Raw genomic sequence first — 17831 nt, 5'->3', positions numbered from 1 at the left:
TTTTGAATCATGTATAATTTTCTTTCCACTTCACAATTGTATACCACTTTGTGTTGGTCTTTCACATTAAATTCCAGTGAAATATATTTATGTTTGTGGTTGTAATGTGACAAAATATGGAAAAGTTCAAGAGGTATGAATACTTTTGCAAGCCACTGTATATGCTGGTGTAGTCAAAGTAAAATGCTCCAAATTATTAAAGCTTAAAGCAAGACTAATCAAGGGTAGTTTGAAAGACAACACATCAGATTGAAGCATAGCCCTACCTTATACCATTCAGTTAAATGACTAGCCTTATGAATTTCTATACTTAAAATGGCTACTCCCAGCCAGCTGGCTGGCTCCTTCTCTGGGGGCATTATCTACTTTCTACTATAAATATGCCCCTTTGAGTCAATCGGTAAATGGAATGTTTCTTATATAGCACTTTTATACTCTATGTTGAGCATTCATAGTGCTTTAAATAGCATGCCTCATTCACCCATTCATACAGACACTTCTTTCTAAGCTTAACTGCTTTCTATCTAACATCCACACTCCAACACTTGCATTTGGAGAGCAACTTGTGGTTCAGTATCTTGCCCAAGGATACTTTGGCATCCAGACTGGAGGAACCAGGGATCAAACCGCCACCCTTCTGATTAGTAGGTGATCTCCTTTACCTCCTGAGCTACAGCCACCCAGTTGCTAAGTAGAAGAGACAGTGCTTTCTTCACAAAAACTTTGACTTGTATAGATTCAAATTGTTTTGATAGGTTTTATGCTTAAAAAATTTTGCCTGCTGAAATATAAAAATTTTATTAAAGTTATGTTTTGAAAATGTAAAATAGCTGGATAAAGCTTTACAGTGGATTTGACCATATAGACATTTTGCACTGCAAGATACACTGCAAACCACCAAAATGATTCCCAGCAAACTTTTCTTTGTTCATCCATTTCTATTATGATTATGATCTATGATTTAAAAGAACATGAAATAAAGAAAAAAGGGTGTGCTCCAACTATCGGGGGGATCATACTCCTCAGCCTTCCCGGTAAGGTCTATACGCCAGGGTGCTGGAAAGGAGGGCCAATCCGTTAGTCAAACTTCGGATTCAAGAAGAACTATGCTGTTTTCGTCCTGTTCATGGAACACTGGACCAGTTCTTTATCCTCTCGAGGATGTTCAAGTGTGTGTGGGAGTTTGCCCATCCAGTCTACATGTATTTTGTGGACATGTCCCTCCGGGTATCCTGTGGGAGGTGCTGCGGAAGCATGGGATGTCTGGCCTGTTGTTGTGGGCCGTTCAGTCTCCTGTACAACCGCAGCAAGAGCTTGGTCCATATTGCTAGCAATAAGTCAGACTCGTTAGCTGTGGGTGTTGGACTTCACCAGGGCTGCCCTTTGTCACAGATTCTGTTCATAATTTTTATGGACAGAATTTTTAGGCCAAGTCCAAGTGATGTAAGGCTTCCGCCTTGGTGGCCTCAGAATCTCATCTCTGCTCTTTGCGGATGATGTGGTCCTGTTGGCTTCATCAGGTGGTGGCCTCCAGCTCATAGTGAAACGCTGCAGCCAAGTGTGAAGTGCCTGGCATGCGAATTAGCACCTCTAAGTCTGAGGCCATGATCCTCAGCCAGAAAAGGGTGGAGTGCCAACTCTGGCTCAGGGACGAATTGCTGCCCCAGGTGGAGGAGTTTAAGTATCTCAGGGTCTTATTCACAAGTGACAGGAGAAGGGAACAGGAGATCAACAGACGGATTATGGCAGAAAGCTGCCTCAGAGAGTTCAGACTAAGCTGAAGAATAATGGTGGTGATACCAATTTTTGACTTTATGGCTCAGGCCCCATTTACGCAATGTTTCAAAATGAAAACACCTAAGTTTTGATGCGTTTCGGTGTCCCGTTTACACCAGAACGGAGTAAAAACAATACTTTTTGGAAACAGGCTCCAGAGTGGAGTGTTTCTGAAATACTCTGGCCTCCATTTTTGTGTAAACGGACAAAAACGCTGCTTTTTGGAAACGGGGGCACTCGCACATGCGCACACAAAGACTACTTGTGTTTTTTTCTTAGATAACTGTATTTATAACATGAATTAGCATGGTGTTAATTAAAGTGCTTTCACACACATTGGTCATGTCATCACAATGGATTGAGCACCTTAGTTTGGTAAGCTGTGTCACTATGTTTTTTTTGTTGTTGTTTTTTTGGAGGGGGGGGGTGCTTGCTTTTTTGTTTCTGGCTCTAAAAAGACTACTCTGTTTTTGTTAGAAAATGGAGCCAAGAGTTTCAAGTAAATACCAAGAATGGCATCCCCTCTTCATCTAATGAAGTGAAGTAAAATCGAGTCCAATATGTAACCAACCGTTATTGGTATCCATAAGAAGTGGATGATTTTCATTCGCTGAGAAAGGAATAACAATAAGATTATAGCTTATGTGCTATATTCTTATTCTGCATTGACTGAGAGAGAGAAGACTGTGGAAATCAGAGTACTGTTCTTGTGTTTTGCAGATTGAAGCCTGCAGTAAGGAGGCTGAGAAGATTGATTCCCTCATCAACTATGCCAGCCCCACTCTGGTCTCCCACGTCCCTCTATCTGCCTTCCTCACTTCTGAGATCAAGACCTCCTCCATCCACTCCTCAGGGGGCACACCACATTCACATCTGGCCCCCGTCCTGTGCTTCCTCCTGGGCCTCCTTGTTATTGCGGCCCCTGTCCTCCAACAGCTCTAAGTGCCTATTATTCCTAGCTACCCTCTGTCTCACTGACTGTAAGTGTGCCAAAGTGAGTGTGTCTGGGAAGCCATGGAATAGGAAGAGACAGTGGTGAAGACAATCATTCCTATTAACTGACCTGCGTTTCAAACAATCAGGGTGGTGCAAAGCTTTTGTGTGAACAGTACTATTCAATAATGAGCTGCTCACTGGATTTCTCTCCAGTGGGCTGTGTGCATGCGTGTGTGCGTGCATGACCTTTAAAGAAGCATATGGCTTCGTAGCCATCAGACCCAGGAACAAGGTCTTCTCTGAAAGCTGTTAAGAGGAGATGTTACTTTCACGACTCATTCTGTGCTCTGCTCAAGCTTTGTGTGTGTATGCATGTGCATATTTGATTTACAGTTGGACAAAATCTCCTTGTTTAGCAGCACATCTGTCTGACAAATTGGTTGAAATTCCCTATCTACACACACACACACACACAGAAGTGGCCCAATTCTGGCCAATTCAAGATAAGATGTCAAAAAGTTCAAATTGTGAAGGAACCCAGGTTCACGCAGCAGTGATCTGAGGTAAAGCCTTGGTCAGTTTCACTTAATGAAAAGCTTTTCTCAAAAACAAACCTGGTGACACAATACCTGATGTGGTGCCTATAAACTCTCATTAATATATTTAAAGTAAATTCTGATTTTTTTTTAAGGCATAAAGGCTTAAATGGAGCAGCTGTATAATTTAAGAAAATGCTAAATAGGAAGTACATGAACTCTTTTGTTAGAATATAATGTAAATGGATTTCCCTTTTCATCTCACGTCACACAATACTTCTGCTTTATCTGATTATGTTTGCAATTAAATTTTTTAATAATATAAACAGTCAGAAAATGAATTTCCTTTTGGAAAGATCTACTTTCATCCTTTTAGTCCCAGTGATAGTTCATTTTTTCAGTCAACTAATTAAATAATTTATTATGTGTCAACTATATACAGAATGGAATTTAAATCCTCTACAGTCAAGTTTTATTTACACTGTTGCCAAGTTTTTAGCATGCTGTCACTTGGTAGTAAGGATCATAATTTAAACCTCAAGATTCTGAGCTGGGCATTTAAACACTGCTTCAAAAGCTAATTGCAGCTGATGATCATCAGATTATTAGTAGATGAGTTCCAGTATATTATCAGAAAATCAAATCTAGTACTCACTCTCTTGTTGTATTAAAAAAAATCATAACTTTGAGTTTAACTGTGGTCACCTTGGATTTTTGAGCCTCCGTGAATGCAGCATGACCTCTGTTCCCCATTTAGTGTTAACATAACTACACTGTAATAATAATTTCTTTATTACACTGCATTTCTCTTGGTGCCTAAAACATGCTAAATTGTTAATACAGTCCCCTCATTTTAAAAATAAATATTAGTTGAATTATAATTTAAAGCAGGATTATACAGATTATCACTCCTTTTCTGTAATACCAATAGCTCTGAAAATCATTAAAGGGAAGTTTTCTGTCTGAACATATGAGAAGCAAGAAACAAAAGGACAATCAGTTACTTTCTACCCACCTTTGGGTAGATTTTCCACAGTATGGCTTTCATATAGTGGCATATATGAAGTAATAATAAAAATGCAATAACTTTATATTTGTTAAGAAATGTGTTTGTGTTTGATATGTATTTGATAATGAATTGATCACCAATGTGCCATTTTTTTAAACAAATAGCTGTTATTCTTTGTTGCATGATGACAATTATGAAATGTATTTACTCCAGAATGTAATATAGTATGTGCTTTCCCATTCCTATGTGTCTTATCTGCCTGTATAGCACAATTTGTCCCCTTATCTAACAGTATTACTGTGTTAGGCAGCTCTGTAGCAGGGAACCTACCATCCATTATTATTATTATTATTATTATTATTGGTTATTTTTATGTTCTGTGAAACCTAGATTTCTTACTCTTTTTTTGTATCTTGTCAGTGTTTAATTTCACTTTACAGTAAAGAATGAAAAAGTTCAGTACTTTAAACTTAGCTGCTTTTTTTCTGCTTCTGGAGTTTTTGTCTCCTGATGATTAGCCACATGATTTTTGGAAAGTATTCTTATTCACTTTCTTGCTCTGATGAAGATAAATTATATGCTTTTCTTCTTTAACATGGGGTCTGTCATCCTAATTTTCAGCTCATTATTTTTATTTTTGGACTCCTTATCTGATACTGTCCCTTTTTGTAGCCTCTTGTTTGATCTATTTTAAACACGCTGTTTTAACGACCATCTCCTTAAGGACCCCTTTAAGTGCAAAGTTGGTACCTGGACATGTTGTCTTAATTTAGTTTTCAAAATAGAGTCTGGGGAAGCTGCTACCCCTCTGTTCAAAAGCCAAAAATACATGTAGAAACATTGCATGTATTTTATTTTATAACAAATTACAGTAATTACAGTTTTTATTTTTTAGGGGAAGGTAACTTTATCTTAACTAACAATAGTTTTATCAGTGCACTCGTATCAAACTTGCAAAATTTTCTTAGATGTGTATATATGAGGACTGCATACACTACTCAAGTGATATATCACTTGAGTAGTGTGTAAAGATTAAAAAGACTAATGCTAGGAGAGTATTAAACATTTTAAAGATTTATTGAAAAAAGGCAAACAATATTTTAAATTTATTGCAGGATAGAGACAGTCATCCTTAATATTGCTACCTTACAAGCAAGAGAGGGGGAAAAAAAGGTCATTCTTCATTGTATAAAACATTCAGAGCTGGAAAAATGAAGTGGAAGTATTATTAAGACTAGGTTACTACTGTGGGCAGTTAGTTATCCAGGTGTCTAGCTAAATAGCTGCTGAATTGTGAGAACATGAATGTTTAGTACCTTTCTCATTTGCTCTAGTATTTTAGTTTTTCAGAAGATATTAAATAAGTTATGGTATTGTATTTAGTAGACAGTAAGTCAACCTGCTGCCATTTGTTATACTAAGGTAACTAAGGTAAGCACATCATGATTCCAGCCTTGTATTTAACAAAAGACATGAGATTGAAATTGGTCATCTCATTTTCTGAAGCAAATTTTCCAAAATGTTAAACTTTTGCTTTTTGTACAGCTAACTTCCCTTCAGAAAACAGAGTATTAAGCAGGAGGCTCATTTCTCCTGTATTCCCATATGATGTAAATGTAGTGTTATAGAATGTAAGTGAACCAGTCACATATATAAAGGCTAGCGCAGTCAGTGTATTCAGTAAAGATGGTTTCTGTAATATAAACACCCAGGACTACTCAGTGTTATTATTGATAAATCCATTTAACAAATTTGGTCTTTTATGACTCATGAGTTTTCTTTGCATCTTTACTGGGTTTTGCTCTAAAACTACCATGAATTAAAATAAATTGAAGGAAAGTCAATTAGAATGCATATTTTATGAAATATAAAACAGTAATACCAGAACAAAAGATGTTTTTGATCTTCTTTGATATTCATTCTGCATGGAAATATAAAGACAGTGACATGAGCTACACTTTTCACACCGGGAATCCAAATGCATGTAAATGTAGTTTCATCAGTAACAGTCCTGATTTGTTGAGGTTTCTGATAAAAACAAAACAAAACAAAAAACAAGATTCAGCATTATTTACATTTGTGTTTTATTATAATGTATTTGCAGACTGGCCTGAAAGCTGATTAAAAAAAAAAAAAACAGTACAACCGATTATGATGTATTATTTATTGCAAAATTCATCAAAGCTGCACTGACAACTCCAACCTTCTCTAAATGTTATGTGTGCATATTGAGTAAAAGCAAACTGAAGGATGGGAATATTCATATTTAAACCACTGAGATGCAAATACAACATGGACTGAAATCCAGTTTCTTCTGCACATTGTTAGAAGTTCTGTATTTCGGTCAGATAAAGATGATGTGATTATTGAGTCATTATCCTAAAGTATCTCTTTTTGACATGAACCTAATTTTGCATTATGTAATCATATTGTACTGTATTGTAGCCTCCTACGTTAAAACATTAAGGTCATTTTCTTTCTTTGCCTGTTGTCTCATTGCAGGATTATACAAAAACAACCATGTACATTTTCATGAAAGTTGGTGGTGATGTTTGTTTGTTTGTTTGTATGGCCAAACAAGAGAGGGACCTACAGAAAGTCCCAGATCCTTAAAGAGAAAGAACACTCGTCCAGAGACAGTTTATGTACAATACACTCTGGTGTATTATGAAATATAGCCAGGACTGTAACAATAAGCAAAGGAGCAGAAGGGAGTGTCTATATTAGCTACAGTGCTGTGATTTGCTCCTTTTCTGATGTTTTTTGGGGTTTTTTTTGCATATTTGTCATGTTTCAGATGCTCAAATGAAACAAAATTTATTATTGGAAAAAGATAACCCAAGTAAATACAAAATGCATTTTTTTAATGATTTAATTTCATCAGGGAAAAAAGATACACAAACCTACACTGTGTGAAAAAGTGAACCTAAATAACTGGTTGTGCCACCCTTGCATCAGGTAAAAAAAAAATTAAAATGGACTGATTTTCATAAAATCCACAGGATGGAACTATCACATGGATAATTATAAGGATATGAAGTTTGGACACTATACAACATTCCATTTAGCCTGTACAGTGAAAGGAATTTCACCAAAATCTGTTAACACTTTATTATAACTTAAAATGTTTGTGGCCCACTAAGACCTGCCTGTGCATGCACAGAATTGTTGAAAGGGGTGTTTGATAAACAAACACCATTGAAATTGACAAAATTTCAGCTTTCAAACTACAGTACCTGCCGCCATTTACAATCTGATTAAAATGGTGTGAAAACGAGGCTGGGATACCACGGCTTTTTAGGAGCATGACGCGGTGGTAGGTCACAGGAAATAGTGTACCAGATCATAACACTGTTCTCAGTACATTGTGGGAGTACCTACCTGGAGTTTAGGATCAGTTCCTTCATCTTTACTGCACTGAGGGTCAAGTTGTTCTCCCAGCTCCAGTTCTCCAGGCAGCTTCATCCCTAGATGTAATCCTGCCTACCACGATGGTGTCATCTGCAAACCTTATGATGGTATTGGTCTTGTGGGTGGGTTTGCAGTCTTGTGTGTAGAGGGAGGGGAGGATGGAGCTCACCGGTGCTTGTGGTGCACCGGTGTATAGGGTGACGCTGGAGGAGACCCACTCAGTCTGTAGTCTGCTGGTGAGGAAGTCCAGGACCCAGCTGCTCAGGTGTGTGTTGAGGCCCAGAAGAACCAGCTTCGTGATGAGTTTATCAGGGGAGATAGTGTTGAAGGTGGAGATATAATCAATGAATAGCATCTGCACAGAGCAGGCACGCAAGAACATACATTTTCCTTCACAAACTTGCATACAAGCTTCATTATAATAAAGTCAGGGAAATGTTTCCCAGACTGAGCAACAAAAGAAACAGAGAGCAGGAGGAAAATCAGACAGACCTGGGCGGAAACACAGGCTGTCGTTTCAGTGAGGGAAATATCAAGGTAGCTCATATGATGGTGAAAATAATCAACATTGGTTAATTTTAGTTTTTAAAGAGTTATTTGTAAGCGTAGTTGTTGCTTCAGCAGACTGATTACCTATAGACTATATTCAGACGTTCAAATAATAGATTCAGCCTGATGAAACATGTTAAATTAATTAATCTTTATTGGAAGTGAAAAAATATACCTCAGAAAAGGACCCAAATGCATACTTCTGTGGCAGAACAAGATAAACAACATAAAAAAAATGAATCTTTATTCAGGTGGACAGTGAAGTCCATTCAAAACAGAAAATCATCTGCAGAATCCAAAGACAGGAACCAAAACAAAAATAGGCAGCAGAAAAGTCTAAAAAAAAATAAAACAGGGATGAAAAAAATAAAACAGGGGGCTGGCAGGGAGGCCAGCTCAGGAGACCCACTGAAGCTTGTGGTAGCGTTGTGGTAGCATAGCTGAAGGCCGACTGGTGGAAGAAACGGAACTCTTCAGGAGACCCTCTGGTGGATGATGAGGAAGTTGGCAACGAAGGAGACTGTCAGGTTGTACATTTTCAGAATTTGCAGGACTTCTTTAGGCCTAAAATATGTAGATTCAGGCTTTTCAAAACCCAATTAGGACAAAAAGCACTTTGAAAACCTTTTTTCTGAATGCATTGTACCAAGTGTAAAGTTTAGTGGAGAGGGTATTATGATGTGGGGTTGTTTTTTAGGAGTTGGACTCAGCCCCTTAGTTTCGCTGAAAAGAACTCTTGATGCTTCAGCACATGAGTAAGTAGCCTGTGTTTTGTATACAATGTGAACTGTGTATTTCAAAATGAACTGAAAGACTATGGCTTTTCATGTTGAATGTAAGGATGGAAATGATTTAGCCAACTCTGAGGCTGGTGGCTTTGCCATCCTTGCCATACACCAGGGATCCTCAACTCCAGGCCTTGAGGGCCAGTGTCCTGCAGGTTTTAGATGTGTCTCTGCTTCAACACACCTGAGTCAAATATACACAGCAAATTCAAAAGTGTTACTTTTCCAGAGTTCGAGTATGTAGAGTTGTTTTTTTTACACTGTGGAGTTCATTAGTAATTAGATACACTTCCAGTGTTGCAACAGTGTCTCCTATTGGTGTCAGGTATTTCTGCAGTGTTAGTGAAGAGTTTATATTAAACTCACTAACTCTCACGGTGTGTATTTGTGATTGAGTCTTCACGGTTCGCATTTTACGTACCGTGCGTGTGCACGTCGGGTGCGTATCTGTTGCGACGTACTCTGAATGCGCATGCACCAAACAAGCAGACGGCGGTTATTTTTCGGCGGGGTTAACTAGTTTGGATATAATGCCTTTTCAGACAACAGAAAATACAGGTAAGTACATTGACAGTTATGTATGTACATTTAATTTTCACCAAATGTTAGTGGCATCAGCTGACAATTAAATGTATCGCAAGACGTGCTAAATGTCAACTCAAGGCAGATGTACAATTTATCGGTGCTAGTTGAAAATTTTTTTTTTTTTAAACTAAGGAGACAGACATGTCATTATTCCCACTGATTTTCTCAAAAACTGTACTTTCTGTTCCCTCCATGTTCTGTTCGCTGTGTTTGCCCTTCTGTCCTGCTCCTTCACCGGTTGCTCTCGAGATCTAGCACCTGCTGCTGATTAGCATTTCCACCTTTAGTGGCTTCTTGTCTTGTAGCGTAACTTAGGACGCCTAAAGAGTACCAGTCATAGCCGATATAATGCAATGAAAGCCACTATCCCATCCACACCCTAGTTCTTCCGCAATTTTGAAAAACTTGCTACACCATTTTGACCCAACCCTGTTGCACTGTTCTAGCTAGCGCTAGAACAGTGATCGCCAGGCGCCTTGCTGAGATGCCCTTGCACTGGGCTGAGGATTTCACGCTTCACTTTCGGAACTCTGCTGTCACTGAATTTAATGACGAAACGCTATTATCGCTATTACTGCATTTCATTTTAATTCTGCAGCTCGAGTATCACTGTGTAAGCAGAGCATTCCATACTCTCTGTCGCTGTGACGGATTTCCATTATTTGAAAAAAAAACGACCCTTTAACACGAGTGGATCATCGCTGTTGTGCTGGCTGTGCTGAGAAGGTCAGCTGTTATTTTTTTTTCTTTATTGCAGCTGTAGCCACCAGAACAGGTTGCTATAACCACAGACTCTATAAACACACCTAGTCTCCAGCATGGTAGCCAAGCAGCATATCATTCGGCGCTGAATGGCTAATGCTACACACAAACTATATAAAACTTAAAAATTTTAAACGCAGCAAGAAAAAAACAAACAAAAAAACAACACTTAATGGAAGCTGTCTCTCAGCCTTCATTGGGGATGGGCAAACATGGCATAGCTGCTCCCCTGCCTCAATTTTATTTTTTTTCTTAGTTAGATTAGGCATGACCACAAGGGTATGCCTTTACACTCTATGAACCAGTGACTGTTAAAACCCATAACAGTTTTGCTCTGCTTGTATGGTGGTGACACTGTTAACATGACCAGGTCACCGTTTAAGTAATGTTGAACTTATATTTTTTTTCTCAGATATCTGTGACAATGCTCTTTAAAGTCCAATATGCAGGAAAGAAACGCTACATCAAACTCAATGGAGCGTCATATTCAACATTTTTGAGACAAGGTAATGTTTTTTGGTTTATTCAAGTTGACCTGCTTAAAATCCTACATTATATTTTTGCCTGCATTTTTATATATTTGTTCACCTTTTGTCATAGAAGTAAATTTGCAGGAATATTAGTGATACATAAAGAACTGACAGAATTCTATATTTGAACAATTTAGTAATCTCCAAAAATGTATGTACATTTACAGCCAAAGAGAAGTTTGACATCCTTGAAGAAACAAATGTATATCTTGTGGATGAAACTGGGACGGAGGTGGATGAAGACGTCTTCAGTGACGTTCTGGAGGAGAAATCCGACATTGTCTGGACTCTCACTGATGCCTCTTCTGTTGAGGGTAACAATAGCACTACAAAATTAGGCCTATATTATTTCATACAACTAAAACTGAAGTATAGAAAGTTCAGAAGGTTTTGTTTTTATTTATGTTTTTAGTACTTCAATTACATCACAGACAAAATCATTCTCTCATTGTAGGCACAGATTATGTAATGGTGGTCCACTATCTCTTTGTATTGCTGGTTTCTCCTTAGAATCTCCAATGCAGTCTTCATGCACAGACACTCTCTCTGTGTCATCACGTTCATCGGACAGTGATCTTTCGTTCATGTCCCCTAAACGAAGATGCATTGATGACACCTTGATGATGTCCCCAAGAAGAGATTCAAGTGATGACATTTCCTTACAAGCCAAAGAGGTGATATTTTCACTTTATTTATATAAAATTACTTGGTTTAATTATGTGGGAAATAGTTTCTGAATGGAGTGGGGCCAATCTAATAGCTGTGTGAGACACAGATACTGCATTTCTCCACTATTTTACCTTTCAAATTAAACTTTACATTCTTATTTTAACACAGTTGCATATATTAGCTGCAAACTGAAAAAATGTGAGTGGGTTGACAAATGTATTTGGATGACTGAATAAACCTGTATTTCAATAACTTTGGATGTTTCACACTTTTAAGCTTGTCAAAACACTCCTGGATGCTAAGCCAGGAGGAGAGAAGATAGTCAAGTCAAGTCAAGTCAAGTTTATTTATAAAGCACATTTAAAACAACGACGTTGACCAAAGTGCTGTACAAGATCTGTAACCCCAAGGACTATACTAAATAAAAATAAAAATATATAAATAAATAAAATAATAAAACAATAAAATAAAAATAAATAAATAAAAACATTAAGAACAATAAATAACATAAGAAAATTAAAAATTAAAACGTTTAAAACAAGTACCATAAAATACCATAAAACAATCATCTAAAAGGAGGTAGCACTGCAGCCAAATGCCAAGGAAAAGAAATGTGTTTTTAATAGAGATTTAAATGTGTGTATTGTCTGAGCTGTGCGGATATGGAGAGGTAGATCGTTCCATAGCTTTGGTGCTGCTGCTGCAAAAGCTCGATCACCTCTCTGTTTTAGTCTAGTTTTAGGCCTCTGTAAGAGCAGCTGGTTCGATGACCTCAGAGCTCTTACAGGGGTGTGACAGTGAAGCAGCTCAGACAGATACAAAGGTGCCAGTCCATTTAAGGCTTTAAAAGTAAGCAATAAAATCTTAAAATCGATTCTAAAACGGACAGGGAGCCAGTGAAGGGATGACAGGACTGGGGTAATGTGTTCATGCTTTTTTAAACCGGTTAAAAGACGAGCTGCCGCATTCTGGACTACCTGCAGGCGGCGCACAGATGATTGATCTATGCCAAAGTACAGAGAATTACAGTAGTCCAGGCGGGAAGTAATAAAAGCATGAATAACTTTTTCCAGGTCCTGCTGTGGGAGATAAGGTTTTACCTTGGCAATGACTCTGAGTTGGTAAAAACTGATTTTGGTAACAGCACTTACTTGCTTCTCCATTTTAAAACTACTATCTAAAATGACACCCAGATTTTTCACAGCATCACGACAGTGAGGAGCCAAATGACTCGGAGTGCCAGAGGAGTAGCTTGAGGGGTCAAATTTACCAAAGCATATGACCTCGGTTTTGCTTTCATTAAGATTTAGGAAATTCAAAGAATACACAAGAATACACACAAACAGGGGAGGTTAAAGACCCATTACGACGAAAACTGGTCAACATGGTTGTAGCAGCAATGATTGAGCAGTATGGGTAAGTTGTTTTTGTTACACTTGTAAAGACAGGATACTCAGATACACATGAAAATAAAAATGTCAGGCCATGGAAAAAAGAAATCCTCATCAGAGTCTAATATTAAAATCATGTTAAGGACTGCTCCACCGATGGATGTCAGGACACGTTATGCATTGGGAATTGTCACCCTGTTCCCTTGTCTGAAAGATCCGTACTCTGAAAAAGGATATGTGAGTATTCCCATTGAGTAAAAAGTTTTAGAGAAATATTGTGATAAGTATTTAAGGATTAAACTTTTTTTTTTTTTTTTTTCCTGGCAAATAATGTTATTCACTGCAGGAGCACTTTTTTGATTCCAAAAGTAATGAAGGCTACATCGCTTGGAAACTGAAAAACATGCAGCGCGAACTCAGCAGTGGCAGCAGGAGGGGCAGCAGCACCAGTCGCGATCCATCGAGCAAGAGAGGACCACAGTTTTCAAGGGCTGTGACTGCGGAGCATCAGTTGGAGGGTGACCAGTGCAGAGAGGCCATTTCCCTTCTGAGGCACACCACAGATGAAAGGCAGATCTTCTTGAAAATGGAACAAACATTTCAGTACAGACAAGCACTGATTCACGATTCTGAGAAGTGTGAGACCCTCCTCAGCGTGTTCCCAAGATTCCTTGATACAAGAGGCCTGGTGAGCCCACTTTGAACAGAAAATCTTAAGATGAAGGCTTTGCTCTAAAATTTTTTTATTCTTCACAGCTGCTTTGATACATTAATAAATCCAGCAAAGCATCTCCCTTTTCTTAATGCTGACATGTACGCATGTGCACACGCCAATCAAGTTTGGCAGTTCCTTTTAACTTTACCTCCTTTAGGTCACATCAGTAATAGTGGCTAGCTGAACGTTATCTTTTCACCTCAACTCAGTGTATCTTGTCTTGTTTTCTCCTGCATTGATGTTCCATGTAATTTATAGTTTAATGTAGATTTTTTTCTTTGTTCTTTTTTTGTTTTTTTTTTCTTTAAGGTGCTGCAGGATTTCCAAATGATGTTTGGAGAGGAAATCTCATCAAAACTAATGGAAAAGTGGGAAACCTCTTTGAGGCAGAAAGTCATCAAAGAAGCAAACAACCTCACTAGGACGCCGATGCTGGAGTCTCTCCTTCAGTCTGCTCAGGAGAACCCAGAGGACAACGAAGAATCATCAGGTTAGTCCTAGCTTTGGCATACTTCTTTTTAAAATGTGCAGATTATTGGAATCACTTTTTCCATTACATTGACAAAATATCACAACTTAGTTGAATGATGCATTTTTTGCAAATAACCAACAAATGTCTTTTTTTATAGAGCAATTATGAATAGCATATCTGACAGTGTTTCATTTAAATCTTGTAGAGTCTGCCTGGAACAGTGACATGGCAGCACTGTTGCTGTTGGTGTACCTTCTGCTTCCACCTCCTAGTGGGAAGAAGAGGGCTGTGAAAATCACTGTTCGAGAAGCTCTGAGCCACGTTGTCTGGTTTCACAAAGTAAGTGGCCCCAACCTTGAGTGAAGTGTGTGTTTATAGTGAAGTTGGAAAGCTGTTATCTGATTTTTATTTTTGTTCCACTGAAAATTTTCTTTCAGTCATGCCGCAACCTTCAAGAGACAACAAGCTCAGTCCAGGGGAGGCAGCCCTACATTTTAGCAGTTGGAACATCGCGTCGCACCATCAATGACTACTACATTGTTGTGGATCGTCAACTCATTCCCTGCAAGGCTAAGTCTTCAATTTCAGCCTTTGATGAACTTTTCAAAGCACACTATGTGTTTGGCATTTCTTATGATCAGGCCCTGCACAATATGTACACATTTGTGCAGACCACCATTTACAATATTGATGTTGGTCTGTGTCATGAAAGCCCCAGGGTGAAGGATCTTAGAGCGAAGCTCCTTAACGGAGTGAACTAAATTAACAAATCGAACAAGATGCTTCAATGTTTTGTTTGCAAGTGTTTGTTTTGCTCTGTCAAAGATTTGGTTCGCCATCTTAAGTTCTCTCATGGCTTTTACCCCGGTTTGAAATTTAAACTGTTATGTGACCAAGACGGCTGTTGTCAGAGATTTTGCACATTTTCAGGCTTTCGAAAACATCTTCATAACAGGCACAGAGCTTGTATTGTGGATAATTTTGAGGTAACACGCCCTAATTTAGCAGTAGATCAGTCATTTGAGTGTTCTTCTGAAGAGCCACCTTGTTCTTCTGAAGAGCCACCACATAGTTTGCAAAGCAGTGAAAGAAATAGGCAAAATACTCAAGAGATGTGTGCATCTCTGATTGGAAAACTGCTTGGCTGCGGTGTGGCAACCACTGTAATAAAGTCTGTTGTACAAACTGTAGAGGAACTTGTAGATGAAGTTCAAACAAATATACAAGATGATGTTCTAAACATATGTTCTGACAATGAGAATTTGAAAGTCCAATTCGAGGATTATTTCAGAAGTGTAGGAAATCCATTCAGTGATGTTAACACAGAGACAAAATGGAAGAAACATTTTGTGGAAAAATGGGGGGTGGTCGAACCTGTCGAGATTGCCCTTGGCGTACGGTATGATGCACGAAGAAATCAAACCTCCTGTACATATGATCAGGTTCCAGTAACAGACAAGTTTGTTTACATTCCCATATTAGAGACTTTAAAATTTATTTTTTCCAACAAAGAGATATGTAGCCATTTTGTTCAGCCTTCAGGTCATCATGGAGTGTACAAAGATTTCTGTGATGGTAGTTATTTTAAATCTCATCCCCTCTTCTCCAACAACAAAAATGCTCTTCAAATTCAGATTTTCTTTGACGAGTTTGAAACTGCTAATCCACTTGGGTCTAAACATGGAATTCATAAAATTGGAAGCATCTACTTTGTTCTTAGAAACTTGAGTCCAAAAATTAATTCTGCTCTCATGAATATCCATCTTGTTGCACTATTTCACAGTCAGGATGTTAAAAAGTATGGCATCAACTCAATCCTGGAGCCCCTGGTACATGATCTGAAAATCCTTGAGTCCTCAGGAATCGGTGTCCCTTTTTCCAAAAATCCAGTTCATGGAACAGTAGCACAAGTCACTGGGGACAATTTAGGTTTGCATACACTGCTTGGATATGTTGAATCTTTCAGTGCTAACTATTTTTGCCGTTTTTGTGTGGCTAACAAAGATGTCTGTCAAAAGCTTTTCACTGATGATGAACCAGACTTGATACTGCGCAACAAAGAACTCCATGTTCAGCATTGCCTTGATATAGAGGACCCTACAGTGGCGTCATCATTTGGGGTGAAGCGAATTTGCTTACTCAATGATCTGCAGTATTTTAATGTCTCTGACAACTATGCTGTTGACATTATGCATGACATACTGGAGGGTGTCGGGCAATTGGAGTTAAAGTTACTTTTTGGTCACCTCTCGGACAATAAAATCATATCCAAATATGAGGCCACTGAAAGAATATACTCATACAACTATGGATATCTTGAACGAAAGAATCGTCCCAACAGAATAAACTTGGAGCAGATGAGTAATTCCATAGGTCTAAATGCTCTTCAGACATTTTGTTTGATTAGAAATGTCCCACTAATATTTGGAGATGTCGTGCCAGAAGGCAATGCTTATTGGAGACTATTGCTGCTGCTGCTTCAAATTCTCAATATTGTGTTTTCACCAGTCATTACAGAAGGGATGACCATTTGTTTGAAGCATCTCATTATTGATCATCATCAGCTGTTCAAAGAGCTCTACCCACAGCAAAACTTGATACCCAAACACCACTTCATGATCCATTATCCCAGGATCATACGAAAAATTGGCCCAATTCTTCACTTTTGGTCAACCAGATTTGAGGCAAAGCACAAGTTTTTTAAGAACACTGTAAAAAATTTCAAAAACATCACTAAGACATTAGCCCAAAAACATCAAATGGCAATAGCGTACCACTGGGAGTCATTGCCTTTGAAAGGCGTTGATTCTGGACCTGTAAAGACAGTGAAAGTGTATGAGTTAACAAATGGGGACATGGTGGCAGATAACCTGCATGCTGACATGAACTGTGAGGTGGATGTGGTGTCTTGGGTTGCCTGTTATGGCACAGAGTATCGCCCTGGTCTCATTGTGTGTTCCAAGATTGAAGATGGAATGCCAATATTTAGTCAAATAAGTGACATTATTGTTTTTGCTGGGAATTATTTTCTTGTTGTTGAACACTTTGAGACGCTTGGATTTGATGAGCATTTTCACTCCTACCATGTGGCGAAGGGAAATGAGTTTGATGCTTCTCTTCTGAGCGTTGACCAGTTGCAGTTTTTCCAACCTTTTGACCTTCAGACAACATATGGTTTTGAGAGGAATGATCTGTATGTGGTTCTTGTACATGTGCTGTTGTAGAAGACATTGACAGAGAATTTGTTCTTGTTTTAGACTAACTCTTTCCACAAACTTGTTCAGTACAAACTTACTTTCCTCAAGTTGCTGTATATTTTGAACTCTGATGACATAATGCTATTTTTAACACTTCAGTTACCTGTTTTAAAAATAAAGTCTACTTGGACTTTCTGTTGTTGGTTGCTCATTCATGTGTAAAATTATCTTTAAAGTAAGAGTTAATATTTCTAATTAATGTTAAATTGTAGCTTTGTAGGTGTGCATAAATGAAAAAGAGGGAGTTGTTGGATTTTAACCCTTTTACTACCGCAGGGGTCAGGGTCATCGTGACCCCTGTGGTAGTAGAAGGGTTAAAGCTATAGTACGCAGTGATACAAGTGTCAAAGATCAAATCTATAAAGCTAGAATTCACTCTGTTTTGGTGATGAATAGGCTCTCTTTTCCATGGTACATTGTACTCAGTGACGTGCAGTCAGGGGAGGCA

At 38.3% G+C, this 17831-nt stretch overlaps 2 protein-coding genes across 3 annotated transcripts in view; both read left to right on the top strand.

The window, feature by feature from the left end:
- Positions 1-4716, top strand: part of reck (reversion-inducing-cysteine-rich protein with kazal motifs) — a 118613-nt gene extending 113897 nt beyond the window's left edge. Inside the window, exon 21 of the mRNA XM_030756825.1 lies at positions 2497-4716. Coding sequence (XP_030612685.1) covers positions 2497-2718 — 222 coding nt within the window. The 3' untranslated portion in view covers positions 2719-4716. The remainder of the gene's footprint in view (positions 1-2496) is intronic.
- A 4742-nt stretch (positions 4717-9458) lies between these two features.
- Positions 9459-14913, top strand: LOC115799649 (uncharacterized). Of its 2 annotated transcripts, XM_030756887.1 has the most exons (10): positions 9459-9560; positions 10762-10855; positions 11047-11193; positions 11390-11553; positions 12853-12964; positions 13083-13176; positions 13286-13627; positions 13964-14144; positions 14332-14465; positions 14564-14913. In XM_030756887.1, the coding sequence occupies exons 5-10, from the start codon at positions 12933-12935 to the stop codon at positions 14885-14887; spliced, it is 1107 nt and encodes a 368-aa protein (XP_030612747.1). In that variant the 5' UTR covers positions 9459-9560; positions 10762-10855; positions 11047-11193; positions 11390-11553; positions 12853-12932; the 3' UTR covers positions 14888-14913. The 2 variants fall into 2 exon arrangements, with proteins under 2 accessions (XP_030612747.1, XP_030612746.1); XM_030756886.1 differs by lacking the exons at positions 9459-9560; positions 10762-10855; positions 11047-11193; positions 11390-11553 and having other exon boundaries at positions 12845-13176.
- Positions 14914-17831: the final 2918 nt, after the last annotated feature.

This window comes from Archocentrus centrarchus, chromosome 20 (genome assembly GCF_007364275.1).
Source record: "Archocentrus centrarchus isolate MPI-CPG fArcCen1 chromosome 20, fArcCen1, whole genome shotgun sequence".
NCBI lineage: Eukaryota > Metazoa > Chordata > Actinopteri > Cichliformes > Cichlidae > Archocentrus > Archocentrus centrarchus.
This window is presented reverse-complemented; position numbering and strand designations above follow the sequence as displayed.

Coding starts and splice junctions, on each gene's coding strand:
- LOC115799649 (XM_030756886.1), top strand. CDS start 13,012: ATGAAAATAAAAATGTCAGGCCATGGAAAAAAGAAATCCTCATCAGAG. Junction 14,145..14,331: donor GGACAACGAAGAATCATCAG/GTTAGTCCTAGC, acceptor TAAATCTTGTAG/AGTCTGCCTGGAACAGTGAC. Junction 14,466..14,563: donor ACGTTGTCTGGTTTCACAAA/GTAAGTGGCCCC, acceptor ATTTTCTTTCAG/TCATGCCGCAACCTTCAAGA.